The sequence below is a fragment of the Gopherus flavomarginatus genome, chromosome 6, assembly GCF_025201925.1.
Source record: "Gopherus flavomarginatus isolate rGopFla2 chromosome 6, rGopFla2.mat.asm, whole genome shotgun sequence".
Taxonomy (NCBI): Eukaryota; Metazoa; Chordata; order Testudines; family Testudinidae; genus Gopherus; species Gopherus flavomarginatus.
Genome location: NC_066622.1, coordinates 132,674,283 through 132,694,244, shown reverse-complemented (window position 1 = coordinate 132,694,244; position 19,962 = coordinate 132,674,283). Strand labels below are relative to the sequence as shown.

Sequence of the window (19,962 nt, the reverse complement as noted above, 5' to 3'; positions counted from 1 at the left end):
TTATTTCCCCCTCCCCTACTGTTCCTCACAACTTCTTGTCAACTGCTGCAAACGGACCATTTTTATTACCATTACAAAAAGTTTTTTTTCTCTCCTGCTGGTAATAGCTCACCTTAACTGATCACTCTTGTTAGCGTGTGTATGGTAACACCCATTGTTTCATGTTCTCTGTGTGTATATCTCTCTATCTTCCTACTGTATTTTCCACTGCATGCATCCGATGAAATGGGCTGTAGCCCACAAAAGCTTATGCTCAAATAAATGTGTTAGTCTCTAAGGTGCCACAAGTCCTCCTGTTCTTTTTGTGGATACAGACTAACACGACTGCTACTCTGAAACCTGTCTATTGTCTGGCTACCAGTGTCCTGACAGACTACCTGGGATCCTAGCAATTTTCTCTGAGAAGTTCCTCCCAGCAGGAAGTGTAGGATTCTGGAGTAGAGAAGAATCCTTTCAGGTTAACAAGATCATTCTTCATCCACAATAGTTCAGCAGGGCATCACTTAGCAGTTGAATTGCTGGAGCCTGTGTGAAGTTTCCTCCCTGTACTGAATATAGTACAAAGGTACATCTGGACCAAACAGTGAAACTGAAGCAGAATTTAGCACTTCCCTTCTTGCACAGCAAGGACTGAGGAGCCACTATAAAGGCACCGGCTTCTGGGCTGACATTAATTCTTTCCCCTGTTGTTTGCGATCTAATTGCCAGTGCCATACGTGGACACTTAAATAATTTAAATAGTCATGAGAGGAGAATCTAAATACAGCGCTGCAAAATATCAAGCATTTTGATCAAGCATCAGTTACACTGAACATAAGGCATACATATATTTAGCAAATAACTGAATGTTTGTTTATTTAATGCCGATGGGAACAAGTGGAAGTGATAACGCCTTCAGGTATCTATCTTGCAGTCATTCCACAAGCCACTGAGATTTGCAAACCAGTTACTGACTTTCCTTTCCATTTCATTCTGTTTCTGATTCTTCACCAGTATCATGAGGAACCTTGTCCTGGGACAGTCTCATATTGTTCAGGGCTAGACGTGAAGAGATTCCCTTTGTGTTTGTGTGCTGAGGATACTGCCTAGTATGTACAGGCAGTTTTACTCTTCTTTTTCCATCCTTCGTCCCTACTTCTTTCTGGTTCTCCCTTAATATTCTCCACACTTTCTCCTAAGAGGCACATTGGCTGGTTTTCCAATTACCGCCCAATTTTAAATGGAAGTCTATTAAAAAGATTTGACTCATGCTTGAAATCCAAAAGCAAATGACTTATAGTTACCACGTTTTTACCAGCACACCTTTAAAGCTTATCTGCGTAACACACTCCTACAATTTCAGCTAACACTTCTTGCAGTGGGGGGAATTATTCTTCCCTCATTTGCAAAGGAACACTATTGAGCCCAGCAACCTGTAGCTGAAATAGATCGTCTCTTTTGGAAAGACGTCCAATCTCAGTTTAAAGGTTCCAAGTGATGACGAACTTAACACTCCTCTTGGTAAGCCATTCCAATGTGTTGCAAATTTTGTAGCTACTTGCTCAACAGCCAGGAGAGCTAGTTGAAAAAACAAAATTGCACTGCTAGCAAAAAAAAAACCAACCCTGCATTCCTGCCAGGGTGCTTTTGATTTGTTTTGGGTTATTTTATGAAAAATCAATTATTTTGGAGGTGTAAGGGAAAGTCTGTCTTTCAATTTTTGTATTTTCCCCCATAAACATTACCATTTGCAGGAAAAGAAAATGGCTAATTATCACACAATTCAGTGCAAAAGTTCACTAGTCTCACATACACACAGCTTTTCATTAAAAAAAACAATTATTATTTATTATTTGCATAATGGTAGTGCTGGAGGCTCCAGCTGATCTCAGGGTTCCATTGTGACACTGTGTACATAGTAAAAAAATAGATGTTCTGAAAAGCTTATAATATAAATAGACAATATGCAAAAGAAAGTGGAGGGAAACTGAGGCACAGATAGCTGAAGTGACTTGCTCAAGGTCACACACAAGTGGTCAGTGACAGAGCTGGGATTAAAACCCAGGTTAAAACCCACCCATGGGAGTACACTGCTTCTCAGATGGAAAATTAGTATGTTTTCATGGAAATGTGTGAAAATCGCTAGACATCCGTAGGACAGTAAAACTTTCTGGGAGAAGGGCTATCCCCTCACTGGTTGCACACATGCATCCAAGGATCTCAAAGCAGTGAACGAACAAATCTCTTATGCTCACAGAAGCAGGCTTAAGAAGGACAAGCACTATTGTTTGTACAGACTGTACACTTGAGCAAAGTGAGGTATATAGATTTGCCTAAAGACATGCGCATCAGTGCAAAATCAGTGATGAATATTACTCAAGAGTCCTATCTTACAGCCCCTTGACCACACTCCTATGAAGCAGAGCACCTGTGGGACCAGGTTGATAGAGGTGGATGTGTTTAGTCTACAGAAGAAAAGGCTCGTAGCTGGGGGAAAGGATAACAGGCATCAAATATTTAAATAGTTGTTTTAAAAAAAGATGACGATCAATTGTGCATGTCCATGGAGAGTAGGACAAGTAGCAATAGGCTTAGTTTGCAGCAAGGGAAATTTAGGTTAGGTATTAGGAAAACCTTTCTAACATTAGGGATAGTTAAGCCATGGAACAAGTTATGCAGGGAGGTTGTGGAATCCCTGGATATTTTTAAGATCAGGTTAGACCAACACCTGTCAGGGATGGTCTAGCTGTATTTAATCCTGCCTCAGCACAGGGTGGATGAACTAGATCAGTACTTTTCAATACCAGGGACTGGCTTACTGCCTTCCTAAACTGTGCCAGGGAGATCTCAGGGACAGGTGCCCAGTCCATGACTGGTCATTGAAAAACACTGAAGTAGATGACCTCCTGAGGCCCCTTCCAGCCCTACGTTGCTATGATTCTATCTTCCTGTTTGGACAGACTGTGCCATCTGCCTGTTACTGGATCAGCTGTTTGGGTTTTTTTTCTTATTTTCATTGTTTATTCTTTTATTTCCATCCGCTGTTTATTTCCTTTATTTTAAGTTGTTTCCCAACACATTATGCTTAGTGAGGTGTGTAAGAGACTGATGGATGCCCTTGGAGGGCATGTTTTATCACAGTCTGTATACCAGTTTATAGCCAAATTAAAAGAAAATACAATCTGACAACATTACCCCTGTTACTGAATTAATGCTGGGCCGCTGACTGTATAGGCAAGAAAGAAAAGAAAACAAAGTGACTGCAAGATGAAGGATCTTCACAGTTTTCACCTGTTCATCCTCAGAACAGCATAAGGATTGGCGATCCAATTGCTGCTCAATTGGCCCTATAGATTTCAACCCACATTTGAAAAGAATTGTGGGCAAAGGTATGTAAGCCAAATGTCCGGTGCATGGATAGAACTTAAGGATACATACACCTGCATCTTTTTTGTGCACACACACACACCATGCATAAATACACACAGGCTTTTAAAAATATGGGTCTGTCTGAGTTCACATATTTTTTACAACCTTTCATTTAGCTGGAATAAATTCTTGTGGTCCTCCAAGAATTTCCAAGGCCTTCTGAAACATTCCACATATTTTGGTACCAGGGCAGAACTCCTTCTGCTTTGCAAATACACTATTGCCTTTCATGTTTTGCCACAACAGAGATCATCAGAAATATGCAGGCCAAATGAATAATTCGTTTTGTTGATTGAGCTAGGGACTTCACTAAACGTTAGCACACAAACTATATGTTATTTGTCTTTTCACATCTAATATTGCCAGTGGATCCTCAAAACCCAATAAAACTTTATTGTATATAACTATGTATCTTAATCTTAACTGGAGAAAATATTGATTCTGGTGTAAAGCAGGAGTAACTCCCTGCTGTCAATGGAATTAGAGCAGTGTTTAAGCAGCATAACAGAGCAAACAATCTCCTTGTTTTTGAACGAGACACTGAGCCCAATGAAGCCCATATCACAAGTCAGCTGCAAAAATTCAGTACATCTCATTTAAGATTGGATGCCTTTCAGAATGATACGCCGTAGTCAAACACAAGCTACTGGGCTAAATACAGGATTAACTGGGTGAAATTATATGGCTTGTGTTACACATAAAGTCAGATTAGATGATCCTTCTGACTTTAAATTCTGTTAATCTCAAAGCTATTAAAAGAGCATGATCAGGCTCACAGCTAGGTTTGATTTAAACACAGGGCCTGATTCTCCTTTTACTCCAGTTCTATATAAAGGCAATTCCATTCATTTCTTTCTGTTCCAGTCTGATTCTGATACTGCCACAGTACATGAGGTCAGTGGAGCTGCTCCAGATTTACACTGGTGTGGCAGGAGAATCAGGCCTCAGAGAAGCCAGTAAAGCTCAGTTTAAAATAATAGGAGAACACAGATTATACCCTATTTTCCTGACAATGGGGGACATCCCCTGTGCTGAGCCTCATCACCAGATATGTGAGCCACTGATGTTCTATTAGGAGATTATAGGAACTTAAATGATGTCTGAGCCTTGTTCTGCCCCCACTTCCCACAGGGATGAATTAGACCCAAAGAGACCACAATCCACTGTTTTCCTTAATACGTAACAACTGGCCTGCTCTCTGTGCACACCCTTGCCTCTCTGACATATATCGGTTTACACATGCGAGCGATTCTTCTGTCACCTCTGACTCTGAACTCCACTGTTCCCACTTGAATGCCTGATGGATTCACATCGGTAAATCCACTCTCCATTACTGTTAGTGGGTGTGATCTGAGCAAATCTCACTTACTCATTGACCAAACGGCTTCCCGTCCTAATGGGTCCTGCAAGAGTTTACCAACCCTTATTTTGTGTTCTCTCTGCACTGTGGATTATTTTCCCCTTTGAATGAACAAATAAACACAAGTCTAACACATGGAAATGCAGCCTATGTAAAATGTGTCCCCTTACAGCTCCTGATGGAAAGAGGACTGGTGATTTCAGTGGGCTTTGGATCAGGACCTGGAGGACCTCAAAAAGTCCGCTATCACAATTGGTGCTAATTAGCAGCCTCACCTATACAGTAATAAGCCTCTCTGCTGACAAGACAGAGATACTGCTCATCTTTCAAAGCAAACCATTCAGGCAATGGGTTAAGGCACATGGCTGGGGCAATGTGTGGGAAGCTTGATTCACATTGTTCTATAAATAGAGAGTTCTATATATATATAAACAGCAACCATCACCTTCCTATCGGTGCACCTCTTTCATTAAAGGATTTATTTTCAGCACCCTAGGAGGAAGATAAGTGTTACTATCCCAGTTTTACACATGGGGAACAAAGGAAGAAAGAGAGATTAAGTGATTTGCCCAAGGTTACAGAGGAAGTTTGTTGCCCACTAGAAAGAGAACCCTGATCTCCTGAATCTAAGTCCAGTGCCTTTGCAACATGACCAAATTTCCATCTCCAAGGCTCTCAATTTGGTACTTTTCGCCAGGAACTAAACTCGCTTTTAAAAGAACAGACAGCTGAAATCAAATATTAAGGAAATTCAAAAAAAATATTTTCATTTAGAGATGCCTTGTTGGCAGAGACTGTCCCCTTTAACCTGGCTGTCTTGATTTCACGATCCCATTTAGAATATCAAAGGAACAAGCGGGAATCTAGGAGGACCATTTTAAAACAGCTTCTCCACCACCGCTGGCGTTGCTCAACACTTGAGTGCATTTAGACATGTCTTCTGAGCTGTGCAATTAGGACTCTACATTTCCCCCCACATCACTTCCACCTCCCGTTCCCACCTGCATTTCATCACTCCAAAGAGCTCTCCAATTCAAGGATGAGTATTAGTCATAGTCTCTGTATGGATGACCCATCTGAACAGGGGAAGGAGACTCTGCATGAAGTGGATGCTCTTATTTTCCAGCCCCTAATTACACTACAAACCACTGTTTAAGACTATATAGCAAAAAGAAACAGGTAACACGCCCACAAAACAGCCCCTTACCATATAAGCCAGCTGATTAAACCCACCAGAATTAAAAGGTACAGGACCTCCAACAAGCTTGTGTGTCCTTAGCAATGTTTTACTGTGTCTGGAGTTTTCTTCTGATAGGTAACTTTTCTTATTCAGAAAACGAAGAATCACACACTGGATTGCAATTATGTGGTGGGGGTTTCCCCGGAGTGACTGTACTTTCAGCTGGAAAAATGAATGCAATCATAGAGCAGTTGGAGCAGGCAGCAGCTGGTTTTCTGATACTCTCTCTAAAATCTGTTAATTTAATGTGTGTAAAAGACACTGGATTGTCAGCTCTGGAAACTAAAGTCCTCTGCCTAGAGAAGAGTCACAGCATGAGCGGTGTAAGCTCCCCCACAGTGCCTAGGCAGTATACCTAAGTCTTCAATGATTCAGTCTCCACGTTAATTCGTCTCCTTTCTTATTCATTCTCCATGTTCCTTGAAGCCTTGGTCTCTCTTCTGCAGCCAAGGGGCAAATGAATGTGACTAGCGATGGGGTTTTATGATGCCGGGAACCTGCCTACTTGGAAACAAACTCGGATGGCAAATTCAGTTCAAGTTGGCCACCATGAAGCTGTCTACATCTTGGGTTGCTAGGGGGGCTCCTGGTCAATAATAACCCTATGCCGGATTACAATTAATGACTATTGGGTTTCCTCGTCATTACTACAGCCTTAGCACAAGGTCTCAAAAGAGCACGTGATAGTCATGTGTTGTGAACTGCTCCGTGACTTCCAGAGTAATAAATATAAAAACCTGCAGGATCACACAGTTACTCCAGGCCAAATTCTGCCTGGAGAAATGAAACCACCAGGGACCATTTCTGCTCAGCTACAGGGAGAACCTGACCATTACGTTTTATTTATTCCAAGTTGATTTATACTTTGTGCTTATCAGTTACCCTCAAAGGGGTTGATCCAAAGCCCACTGAGGTCAAAGGAAACACTCCAGTAGGGTTAGGATCAGGACCCAAGGCCGTAGTTCACCTCTATGCAGGACATAGGACACTGCTAAGTCCCACATAAGCTCCATTTCTGAGGGCTTTAAGTGGGATCTAAGTGGTTTTGTGCTAGCCCTCTCCATAGGGGCATAGCTCATCCTAAGTAACATAATATTCTAATCACCAGTAATGATCATATTTACTACTCTCTGAAATATTGTTTAGATAAAGCTCCTTCAAGCACCCTCCCACATAAAACCCAGATAAACTTGGCCGTCCTGACCAACCCCATCACTGCATCTAACCCCCGAGGGCCCTCCAAAAAGCCTGAGTTAATATTTGCAGGCAGTTTTGTGGTCCTGTAAAATAAAGCAACAGCAATTACTCACATAATAACTGAGTAAAGATAATTTGCCTGCTGGAACCAGGAAATTATGTCTCCAGCTCTTTGGCTTTGTCCTCTTACAGGGCTGCGCACCATAAATCCAGTGAAACTTAGTTATACATTGTCTAACTTGAGATCTTCACTCACCTTGGCATGCTGGCTAAAGCACCAACAGAAATGTATATTCCACCCGTCCCCTATTTCAAAATGAGAAATTTACTACTACAAGCAGCATTGACCTTCATCAAATACTAGTGTATTACAATGATGCAATTCCTTTCATCTCAAAGGGCCCAAAATGCTTAACATGCTAAAGGCCAAATCCTGTCCTCATTTGCATCTGTGCAATGACTTCAGTGGTGTTTCATTGCCATAAATATGGGCAGAATTTTGGCTCTTCCTATTTTACATATACAGTATCCAGGAAGCATTTCAGCTACCACTAGAATGAAACCTTGGCTGGAACATGGCTGCAGCACACACTATAACAACCATTTAAGAGTTGAGGAACACCGTAACTGATTGAGACTACAGAGGAAATTTAGGTAGGCAGAATAGATTTACTCACATTTTAATTTTGTGTGGACATTAGGCTACAACCTTGAAAGGACGTTGGTTTTCTGGTTAAGCACAGGTCTTAATTTTTATTCCCGATGTTTTCTTAAGCTTCGTTAGTGACCTTAGGTAAGTCATTTAGCAACCCTAAGGACTCGTCTACATGTGAAATGCTACAGCAGTAGGTAAGTAGACACTACCTATGCTGATGGGAGGAGTTCTTCTGTCAGTGTAAGTAATCCACCTACGCCTTGACATAGCTCTATCTACACAGGGACTTAGGTCGGTTTCACTACGTCACTCAAGGAGATGGACTTTCACACCCCTGAGCAATGTAGCTAGGTCCAGTGTAAACCAGCCTCAAGACACTATTTCCTCAAGCTCAAATAATAATATATACCTACATACGTCACCCAATTATCGGGAGGATTAATTCTTTTATGTTTGTAAACCACATTGAAAGTCTTGAGTGGAAGGTGCTTATGACGGGCTATGTACCCCACACAATCCCTGAATGGGTTAATGTGGACTTGAGAAACCAGTTCTGTTCCCTGGGAGCATCTGGAGGGAAAGCCAGGCTTGACTGATCATGAAGCCCAAGTGAGCAGGTGCAGGCTGGTTATTATAATGAGAGGAAGTTTGTAGCAGAACGGGGCTGTAGGTCGGGAGTTTGCAGTCTCTTTGGAAACAGAGAAGTGGTGAGGAGGAAATCCAGGGTGCAGAATAAGCACTGGGATTCCAGCCCTGAAAGAAGGATCAACCCAGAGAAGTTGCATGGAAGAACGCCTGAGAGAGGTTGGGTCGGAAGAAGCCCAGGGAAATAGCAGCAAGGGATGGGACACTGCAAACCTAGGCTGACAGTAAGGGTCCCTGGGCTGAACCCACTGTAAGGAGGACCTGGGTTCCCCTACCAGTCACTGGCAAAGTGGCATGAGCCCAGAGTCAGGGGCCAGAGACCTGACACAAGGTCTCGGAATTAACCGTTGAACTTTTGTTTGTTGAACTTTGTTACCTCAAAAGGGGCAGACATTAATATCATGACCGGGGTGGAGGCCCAAGGTACAGAGCAGAGACCACCACAGTGAAGGAGTGACTGTCAGCAGGGGTTGCCTGAGTGAAAGTCAGTTGCTGTGCCACACTTGGCCACAAGGAGGTGCTCCTGCGGTGAGTGAACCCCCTTACAGGACTGAGATTTAGATTGGCACACCAATCTGAACAAGCACTGTCTGTCGAGATGTCCAATTTTAAATATTTTTCAGGCCCAAGTTTAGTGATTACTGATGCCTTGGTTTCTCAGAAATCACTGGGAGAATCTGGCCCCTTTAAGAGGTCTCAAGTTGATCTAAAAATTGAGGTACCCAAAAGCACTAGATGCTTTTGAAATGCTATGGCATGTTTCTGTAGCCATGACATGATCTGCACCAACAGAAGCAGACTCCAAAAGGAATTCAATTCACTTATTTTCTTCTTTGGACAATCAACATCTGGTTTATGATGTGCCAAGCAGGCAGGAGCAAGAAGAACTGTATGTTATTCTGAAGCAAGGAGGGTACCACCATTTGTTTTGAGTGCCAAGAAATACATCCATATTGTGTATCATTATCCAAGTACTTATACTGAACAACTTTGCACATTATTAAGGCTGCTATCCTGGCAACAACATTAGTTAAAAAGAAGAGAACACAATGAAGGGTTTAATCTGGAGCCAACCCCTAAACCCACTTTCCTTGTTTGGGGACACAACCCTGTTCCCCTCAAACAACTCCCCACAATTAATGATCATTGAGGGTGCAAATGTTACCAAACTTGACATCCGCCGGTAAATACCTGATTTATAGTCACAGACCTTGTAGGTGTGTAAATGAAGTCATAATTATGGTGAGTGCAGAAACAGAGGCCCTCTAGAAAAAGCAAGCACTAAATGTTTGTCTAGGCCCTTGGGAGGGAAAACGCCACATCATTGGTAAAGAAGGTCACAAAATCTTTTCTTACCTTCTGATCGAGACTGTACGCCAGAATCCAGTCCTCCTGTTTGGGGTGGAACAGCAGGCTCTGGATGTAAAAGTTCAGACGGTACTTTTGATACGTGGCCCCTTCGTCAGAGCTAATCAGCAAACTGCTCTCAATCTCCGGGTCAGTCAGCAACATAATCTGTATGGATGGAATAGTCACAGTTAGTTAGAAAGGAGTCAAACGGAAGGATGAGGAAACAGCCAGGTAAACACAGCGAAAACTGATGCATTTTAGTGCCAGTATAAAAACCAGACTACACAACTCAAGTGTAGCAAACCTGTTAGAACAAACCAATGGTGACCAACCTTCCGGAACGTAAAGCCATAGATGATAACTGTGAACGTGTATCTGAAGTATGGAGCAATCAAATAGACAGTAGGATCACTTAGAACAGGGATGGCCAAGCTGAGCCTGAGAAGGAGCCAGAATTGACCAATGTACATTGCCAAAGAGCTACAGTGATATGTCAGCAGCCCCCCATCAGCTCCCGGCTCCCTGCGCCTCCCACCCACCAGCAGCCCTGCCAATCAGTGCCTCCCCCTCCCTCCCTAAACCTCCCGATCAGCTGTTTCATGGTGTGCAGGAGGCTCTGGGGGGGGGAGGAGGTGTGACGGCATGGCAGGCTCAGGGGAATGGGCAGGAAGGGGTGGAGTGGGGGCAGGGCCGGTGGCAGAGCCAGGGGTTGAGCAGTGAGCACCCCGCTGGCACAGTGGAAAGTTGGCACCTGTAGCTTCAGCCCCGGAGTTGGTGCCTATACAAGGACCGCATATTAACTTCTGAAGAGTCACATGTGACTCCAGAGCCACAGGTTGGTGACCCTTGTCTTAGAATGAGCATAACTAATTACAAAAGGTTAAAGGTTAAGTCCAACAACCCCTTTGTGATCATCAACAAGATCTGAACCTGGGACAGCCAACCCCAAAAGCACAAACTTTCCTAAGGTTAACAGCAACAGCTGGTTGTTATCCTTTTCGAGAGCTATTCAGCAGAGGCGGCAGACGCAGTGTGTATGCACGTTGCATCAGCAAAGGAAAATGTAAACTGCAAAAAAAAAAGAAAACGGATATTGAAAATAATTCCCAGCGGTGGAATCGGTTAGATTGAAGAAGAGTCTGAAGATAGAAGGTGGCAGGAAGTTTCATTGCTTGAGATTTTAGAACCTGTCTGTCTGCAGGGAGCAATCTTGTTTTGGCAGGGGGATGTTTGGTAACCCACTAGGTTCTTTCCATCTCTAATTTCCAAGATACTGTGAATTAAGGCTTCAGTAAGGTATCAGAAACAGTCTCTGCTCACTGAAGTTGCTCCTTTAGCTTAGTCCAAGGGTGCTAGCTCTTGAAATACAGTAGCTGTCTGGCTTGTAGTTCTGCTAATGGCCAGTCACCACCAATTAACGTATTAATTGGTCTGTATTGCTGATGAATCAGAAAGAAGTGTGAGAGTCTCTGCATGAAGGAAATAGGTTTGAGAACTACAAAGAGAATGACTTCCGTCTTCCCACGAGAGAAAAAAGCAATGTCACAAAGGAATAGAGTAGGAGGCGCCACAAATGGTGAACACACAAAGCTTTGAAAGCCCTTTGCCTGCAACGGGATTAAAGATCTGTATCATTCGTGCCATTTTTAAATACACAGGTTACTGTCTCTGAAAATGCCAGGCACGAATCAGCTCCTAGACAAGGCCAAACTGAAAGGAACAGCATCTAGCATTTCACAGTGGGAATTTTAATCTGTGTTCAGGCATTTCAGAATCTCTCTCTCTTCCCCCATCCACCATTCAGTAATAAAAGGCAGGCAGAGTCGCAAAGAAGGGCTGGGGGCCCCACGAGACATCGTGTAACACAAAGATCGCTAACAATAAATTAGGAAACACCATAAAGATCTAGACGGATACAGCAGATATAGATATATTAGTCCAGCTATGCATATCCGTGTGTATACTGTGACAGACCCAGACCAGTGGGGTACAGGAGTTTGGTAGAGGACAAATATACTGGTCACTGGATGAGTAGTTTTCTGTTCCCTGAGTGACCAGAGCAGGGGCTGCACTAGAGTAATCAGGAACTTGCTAGAACCAATTAAGGCAGACAGGCTGATTAGAACACCTGCAGCCGATCAAGGCAGGCTAATCAGGGCACCTGGGTTTAAAAAGGAGCTCACTCCAGTCAAGCGGGCGGGGGGGGGGGAGCCAGAGGAGAGGAAGTGTGTGTGAGGAGCTGGGAGCAAGAGGCACAAGGAGCTGAGTGAGAGGCTGTGCTGCTGGAGGACTAAGGAGTACAAGCGTTATCAGACACCAGGAGGAAGGTCCTGTGGTGAGGATAAAGAAGGTGTTTGGAGGAGGCCATGGGGAAGTAGCCCAGGGAGTTGTAGCTGTCATGCAGCTGTTACAAGAGGCACTACAGACAGCTGCAATCCACAGGGCCCTGGGCTGGAACCTGGAGTAGAGGGTGGGCCCGGGTTCCCCCCAAACCTCCCAACTCCTGATCAGACACAGGAGAAGTTGAACCAGACTGTGGGGAAGATCACTGAGGTGAGCAAATCTGCCAATAAGCGCAGGACCCACCAAGGTAGAGGAGGAACTTTGTCACAATATGTATGTAATATACATAGAGGATGTTCTGCATTTCTTGATGGATGACAGGTAATCCCCTAAATATGCAATACTGCATGGCAGTGCTGCTTAGTGGATAGCTCATTGGACTGGGATTCTGCCATTGTCCCGCTTGTGATCTTGGAGGAACCACATCAGCTCCCTGTTTCAGTGCCCCGTTTGTAAAATGGGGAGAAATGATAGCTCCTTTTGTAAAGTGCACTGAGATCTACTGATGAAAAGGACTAGATATGAACTAGATATTATTATATTTATTAGAAACAATCACGTTCATTATCCTAAAGTAGAGACTTCATAATGGCTGGCATACAAAAAGAATTACTATTAAAATGGAAATTCACAGAACATCCGCTATCAACGAGCCAAGTAAAGCTGTTTTGTTTCTCAGACCAAACCACCCAGACTGTCTCCCTCATTCTCCCAACGTTATTTCTGTGATAATACAACTACGGTTAAGCGTATCAACAGGTACGATGAATTCTCTGTTCTTGTGTGAGTTTATGCACTGAAAAAGAAACATTGTTTATGCTGGTATTTGAAAAGATCACACAGCAGAACACTTACTGTACTAGAGCAACTAGAGCATAAATAAATGCAGATCAGTGGCTTGATCCAAAGCTCATTGGAGTTAATGAGTTTTTCCATCAAGTGCAATGGGCTTTGGATTGTGACTCTCAGGAACATTTGTCCCTCCCGTTCACTGGCCCCAGTATGAGGCTGTTCCACATAGGGGAAGCCTGCCTTGCAGCTATTTACACAGCTTTGGGAAACTGGGCCTGAGGCTCCTTTGTGTGCTCTGCGTTGGGTGTTCACCTCAGATCAGACCCACTCAGCCAAAGCACCAGGAACAAGGCTTCATTCTGTAAAGAACATAGAACAGGATTACAGTCCAGCAGCCTCCTCTCTGCTTGCCCGCTACGTGCTCCCAGCTCAGTCAGTGCTGAGACCTCCTGCTGGTGGGGGGCAGAGGTTACATCCTGGCAGGAACCCGGAAGTTCTCACAACATGCCCCATTTTGTTGTCCACAACTTGTAGTCCCAGGGCTGCTGTTGAGGCACACTGGACCTTGGGCTACACACTGATAGAAGAACGTGAGACTGGATCTAAGCTTGGCTACCTTAGATACTTATATGACTCCATTCCCATAGTTTCTGCGCACCTGACCTCACAATCTTTAATATATTTATCTTCCGAACACCTCCATGAGGCAGGGTATTGCTATTACCCCATTCTACAGATGGGAAACTGAGGCACAGAGAAGCTAAATAATTTAGCCAATTGTCACACTGGGAAATCTGTGGTGGAGCAGAGAGTTGAACATAGCTTTCCCAAGGCTAGTGCTCTAACCACCAGATCATCTTTCCTTGATTTATATTGTTCTGTCCTTGGTTTCTACAACATCACCCCTTGTACAAGACCTCTGTGATGGGGTGCCTGCCCCACACTGGGCTATAAGAGGTTAATAGAGCCCTTGGGAGGCTGCGCAGGAGACAGCCAATCAGAGAAGGACTGAAGGGAGCTGCAGGGCAGAGGAAGGCAGTTCTCTGCTGGGAGCTCAGGGAGAAAGAACTGTGGCTCTGGAGGCTGAGAGAACTGCCAGCACCCTGGAGATAGCACTGCTGCTAATAGGGACAAGTGGAGCGAGAGACAGCTCCTGGCTGGCTGCTGGGGTGTTGCAGGCCGAGGCCCTGAGGCAAGAGCAAAGAGGATGCTGGAACCAGGAGGAAGTCGCCAGACAATTTGCTGCAATAGCCACTAAGGGAAGTGGCTGAACAGCAGACTCCAGGTCCGCCAGATGCAGGGAGCACAGTGTGTGGCACAGCCGGAGGGCTGTGTCGCTAAAGAGGACGCTGCGATCCTTGGAGAGATACGGATCCTAGAGCAGGAGTGATGGCAGCCAGGCATCACCAGAGGAGGGTGCAGTGGTGAACAGAGCTAATCCCTAGGACAGCCAGAAGGAGGCGCCACAGTGGTGAGTGAACCCTGTTACAACCTCATTTTAAGAAGACAAAACAAATTAGAATCCCCTAAGGTGACATCTTCAACACAGTCACCATGCACAGTGGAATCAGAACCCCAAGCTGTTTACACAGAAATTTGAAAGCAAACTTGGTTACAGCATTTTTGCATGTAAATAGTCAGAGCCAGGAGCCCAGAGACAGCAGCTAAAGCATGAGAACTAGAAAGTGAAACTGACTGGAAACCAGGAGGGAGGAGGGGAGCGGAGGCAGGAAGGCAGGGGTGGGAAGAGGGAGAGACAGAGAGATTGGTCTAGTTTTATTTTCCAAACTGACAGAAATGTGAATGGTTAACAAATGTAGGCAAGTACACCTGATTTTTAAAATTCTTGTCTGGACAATCTAAGGTGTTTTTAGTAACACAAACTGGACTTTTCTTTGACGTACAGAAGGCCAAATTCTACTCTCAGGCACAGTATGACCCCATTCACCTGAGAATAGACATTATGAAGGCATCCACACTTTCAATGGGCAGCATTAAACACACAAAAAATGAAGAAAACCCACCAATGATAATAAAACAAGTCATAATTTGAATGGAGTGTAAAACCTAATGGTCCAGGGAGTAAAGCTAACCTCTCCCTGAGGAAGTCAGGAAGAAACTGCCTGTATGGCCATGTTATTTCATAACTGCCCCCTTCATGATTTCTTGTATCTTCTTTTGAAGCATTTGGTACTGGCTACTTTTGGAGAAAGGATCCTGGAGTGCTTAGATTGTAAAGTCCTCAGGGCAGCGACTACCTTTGGGTTATGTGTTTGCATAGCACCTTGCAGAGTGAGGATGTGGTCTGTGATTGGGAGCCTCCATCCTTACCTCAAAGCAAGAACAATAATCAGAATGGAACACACGGTCACATCCATTTGGGCAATTCTGATGTGATGATTTTGGCCATAGTTTTTAATCATCAAAATTTCCTTTTACATAGTCGACTATCCCATCTTCCCATCAAGTTGAGCTACTAAAAATGATTACAACACAGTGAAAGCCATATCCAAAAATATTCCCATTTCCAGAGGGAGACCTTTGTTAAATGGGTCTTGGCATTGCTGTTTTTCCTATCTACGTCCAGGTGGAACAAAGAGCCAGGATATGTGAGGACTCAGCTTCCCTCAGCAAAGGTAATTACTTCCTGCTCAGATCAGTGCCCAGAAGCACTCAGAACCCGTTTACTCATACCAGGCACAGTGAGCACAGGCAGCACTTGCTGATGCTTCAGATGAATTGTTTTGTTTTTTTTCTTCACAGAAAGTCAATAGAGTCGACACAAGCTCCAGCAACCAAACACTAGGCGCCCATTTATCACCCCCTCCCTGAAAAGGCAGAAACTTTATTTGCTTTTCCTAAAGGTGACAAATGAACATGAAATGCAACTTATAGATTTTAAAACACTTCACACAAATCTTTTTTTTTTCTCTTCCTTCTTTGGTATTAGCTAGTGACACCAGACTGACTTTGAAAATTAAATGGACCCTTGCTCTCCCGCTGATGCAGCTTGGAATGCCCTGTAAGATGATTCTTTATCTGCTTCCAGGGATAGTATTCTGATCCTTAGATGGCAAAAAATGGTTTGAATGATTGGAGCTCTGAGGCTTCTGTGACTTTATCAAAGCAAGCACTGGTGTCTTCTGCCAACCCCTTCCAGTCAGATTCTTCTCTCACATTGCTAAAGACAAGAAGTCCATTGACACGAACAAAATGACGCCAGTGAAACATAGGTGTAAAGGAGAGAAGAAAGAGGTCCTTAGGCACAACTGGACTCCCATTCACTTAGCAATGTGTAACATTCCCCCTACAGACCCCATTACTCAGCAGCTCTGAGTTAGGCCTACTGAACATAAGTGAAGGGGAGATTTGATTACAGTGTATAAGGATCTACATGGGGAACTTCAGTCTAGCAGAGACTGGTATAATACAATCCAGTGGCTGGAAGTTAAAGCTAGACAAATTCAGACTGGATATAAGGGAAATTTTTAACAGTGAAAGTAATTAACATTTGAACAACTTATCAAGGCTTGTGGAGGATTCTCCGTGACTGACGATTTTTAAATCAAGACTGGATGTTTTTCTAAAAGATCTGCTCTAGGAATTATTTGTGGGGAGTTCCATGGCCTGTTATACAGGAAGTCAGACTAGATGATCACAATGACCCCTTCTGACCTTGGAATTTAAGAATCTTACAGCCCCAAGCTAACCCTCAGCTCAAATTGTAGCAGCTGATTCAGCTCTGGAGGTTCTCAGTTCAATCCCCAGTTTGACAGCACACAAGCAGATACTTTGGTGATGAAATCTAGACAGAAGTCCACCAGCACTGTTGTTTGGGTTAGACCAATAACACTTACCAACCAAGTTGTTGTTGAAGGCACTAAGTTGTGTCAATGGCAGATAAATTAGGGTCAAAATTAATGTAAACAGTTACTTGAATATTAAAACGGGAGAGAATTGAATCAATGGCCATATCCCACATGTCTTACTCATGCAAGTAGCTTGGACCCAGTGTCCCACTCGTCTACGCATGTCTTCTTTTGTAATGGTAATTGAGATATGGGGAAAATATGACCATTCATCTTCCCCTTCTGGGAAGCAGTCTGCACTAACTGTCACACACCCATTTGATGGCTTCTACCTCATGCACAGACCAATCCCAGTATCACTGATTGTATTTGTTTTCCTCAAAATATATTTCTGCTGAACCGGACACTTTGACTTCTTGCTGTTCATGGCCAGTGATGTGGGAATGGTGTCCTAAATCCCATGGCATTTTTTCTACCTCTGATGGGAGAACCGAACATTTTGCAACAGAAGATTAATATACAGCAAGCATCTAGTACGATTTCAGTTTTGATACATAAGCATTCAAGTTAAAATTCATGACCATTTTTAGGTTTGGGAACATTTTCTGAAAGCTAGTGAGTAACCATGTGACCACTCCGTGAATCTGAACAAACAGAACTCAGAACTTATATTTGTGAAAATATTTACAGATCTCATGTTTTAGTATTTAATAGGGCTGTTGATTAACTGCAGTTAACTCACGTGATTAACTTAAAAAACGAATCACAATTAACAAAATTAATCGTGATTAATTGCAGTTTTAATCGCGCTGTTAAGGAATAGAATACCAATTGAAATTTATTAAATATTAAAATGTATTAAATATCAAATATATTGATTTAAACTACAACACAGAGTACGAAGTGTATAGTGCTAAATTTGTCATTTTACAGTGCAAATATTTGTAATAAAATAATATAAACAAAAATATTTTTCAATTCATCTCATGCAATCTCTTTATCATGAACTTGAAACTTACAAACGTAGGGTTATTTTGTTCATAACTGCACTCAAAAACAAAACAATGTAAAACTTTAGAGCCTACAAGTCCACTTAGTCTAACTTCCTGTTCAGCCAATCGCTGAGACAAACAAGTTTGTTTACATTTGTGGGAGATAATGTTGGCTGCTTCTTATTTACAATGTCATCTGAAAGTGAGAACAGTCATTCGCCTGGCAATTTTGTAGCTGGTTTTGCAAGGTATTTACATGCCAGATGCTTCAGCCACCATTCCAGAGCACATGCTTGCATGCTCATGATGCTCATTAAAAAAAAGTGTGTTAATTAAATTTATGACTGAACTCCTTGGGGGGAGAATTGTACGTCTCCTGCACTGTTTTACCTGCATTCTGCCATATATTTCACATTATAGCAGTCCTGGATGATGACCCAGCACATGTTGTTCATTTTAAGAACACTTTCACTGCAGATTTGACAAAATGCAAAGAAGGTACCAAGGTGAAGTTTCTAAAGATAGTTACAGCACTCGACCGAAGGTTTAAGAATCTGAAATATCTTCCAAAATCTGAGAGAGAGGAGGTGTGGAGCTTGCTTTCAGAAGTCTTAAAAGAGCAACACTCCAATGCGGAAACTACAGAATCCAAACCATCAAAAAAGAAAAACCTTCTGCGGGTGGCATCTGACTCAGATGCTGAAAGTGAACATGTGTCGGTCCGCACTGCTTTAGATCGTTATCGAGCAGAACCTGTCATCAGCCTGGACGCATATCCTCTGGAACAGTGGTTGAAGCATGAAGGGACATACAATTCTTTAGTGCAGCTGGCATGTAAATATCTTGCAATGCTGGCTACAACAGTGCCATGCAAATGCCTGTTCTCACTTTCAGGTAACATTGTAAACAAGAAGCAGGCAGCATTATTATTATTATTTCACTTCTGTGAGACTGTCAGATCTTTAATATTCTCTGAACAGTGTGTGGTTGTTTCTATAGCATAGAAAGTTGTAGTTTGAAACAATATTTGATGGAGTATAAAATACTACCATGATAACCACTAGCCATGGAGATAACAGAATAAAATTCAATGGACTGTGATGCAGACAGATTTGGGTGAGGGGTTACAGCTAGTTCAAACATAGATGGCAAGTATAAGTGCAAAGTCTTAGTTGTGGTAGCATCAAAGAAATAGCATTTCTAATGGCGTTACCATCCCAGATTCAGGGTCAGAGGGCAACAGGGTGAGAATCCAAATCCCACTGGAATCAATAGGAGTCTTTCTATTGATTTCTCTCAACTTTGGAACCAGGACTTAGGTAGGTAAAAATTCAAGGTTGGTTGTTTATGTGGTCTCAGGCAGTTATCAGTAACTTTATTGTGGTACATTTGGGCAAATAAGTTATAGATAAAACCAAGAAAAGTCACAGGTTTTTCAGAAACCAGTTTACATTTGTAAAGACACGTCTGCTCTGTTTAAGAAGTGGTTTTTTATTCCTGTTTTGGTTTGTATTTTGTTGCTTGTTTCTTGTTTATGTTTTAAAAGCCAGCTCATGCCACCCTGGGTGTCCACCATCCAAGTCTTTCTTCCATATGTAATCCCTATTGGCCGTGTGCATATGACCAAATTTTAGAGGTCCTACATGCCCCTTTGGGTGATTCTTATTTCCCTCCCTCCCCTACATCATCCAAACTGATTGTCCTAAACATATTATAACAATACAAATGATGGGCATCTGCCATCAGTCTGGTCCTGTGTCTTTGCACAGAACTCCTAGTCAGCTTCATTCACATTCTCTTTAGTTCTTTACAGTCTTGAGGTGCTGTTCCCTCAACACTCTCAATAAAGTTATCTCAGCTGTTGACTTTCATGCTTGCTCTGCCACCCAGTGACTCTCACAGGGTCTCATTCAGTCACACAGCCCATAAAAATAACAAACTCTGTGACTTTGGTCACAGCCATCGTAGAATCAGAAGCCATGAGGTCATTGTCAGGGTTCCTTCCCCACTCTGAACTCTGGGGTACAGATGTGGGGACCTGCATGAAAGACCCCCCTCTAAGATTATTTTTACCATCTTAGGTTAAAAACTTTTCCAGGGCACAAATTCCACCTTGTCCTTGAACAATATGCTGCCACCACCAACTGATTTAGACAAAGAATCCGGGAAAG

The 19,962-nt window shown here is 43.0% G+C and overlaps 1 protein-coding gene across 5 annotated transcripts in view; it reads right to left on the bottom strand.

Annotated features, from left to right (window-relative positions):
• The window catches only part of LOC127053391 (VPS10 domain-containing receptor SorCS1-like), a 481,836-nt gene that overhangs the window by 199,909 nt on the left and 261,965 nt on the right, over positions 1 to 19,962 (bottom strand). For all 5 annotated transcript variants that reach the window (XR_007775021.1, XR_007775022.1, XM_050957982.1 and 2 more), the window contains one exon: positions 9,862 to 10,020. Coding sequence is in view for 3 of the 5 variants with exons in the window: in XM_050957982.1 (XP_050813939.1) it covers positions 9,862 to 10,020 (159 nt within the window). In the remaining 2 variants the exon portion in view is untranslated. The remainder of the gene's footprint in view (positions 1 to 9,861; positions 10,021 to 19,962) is intronic.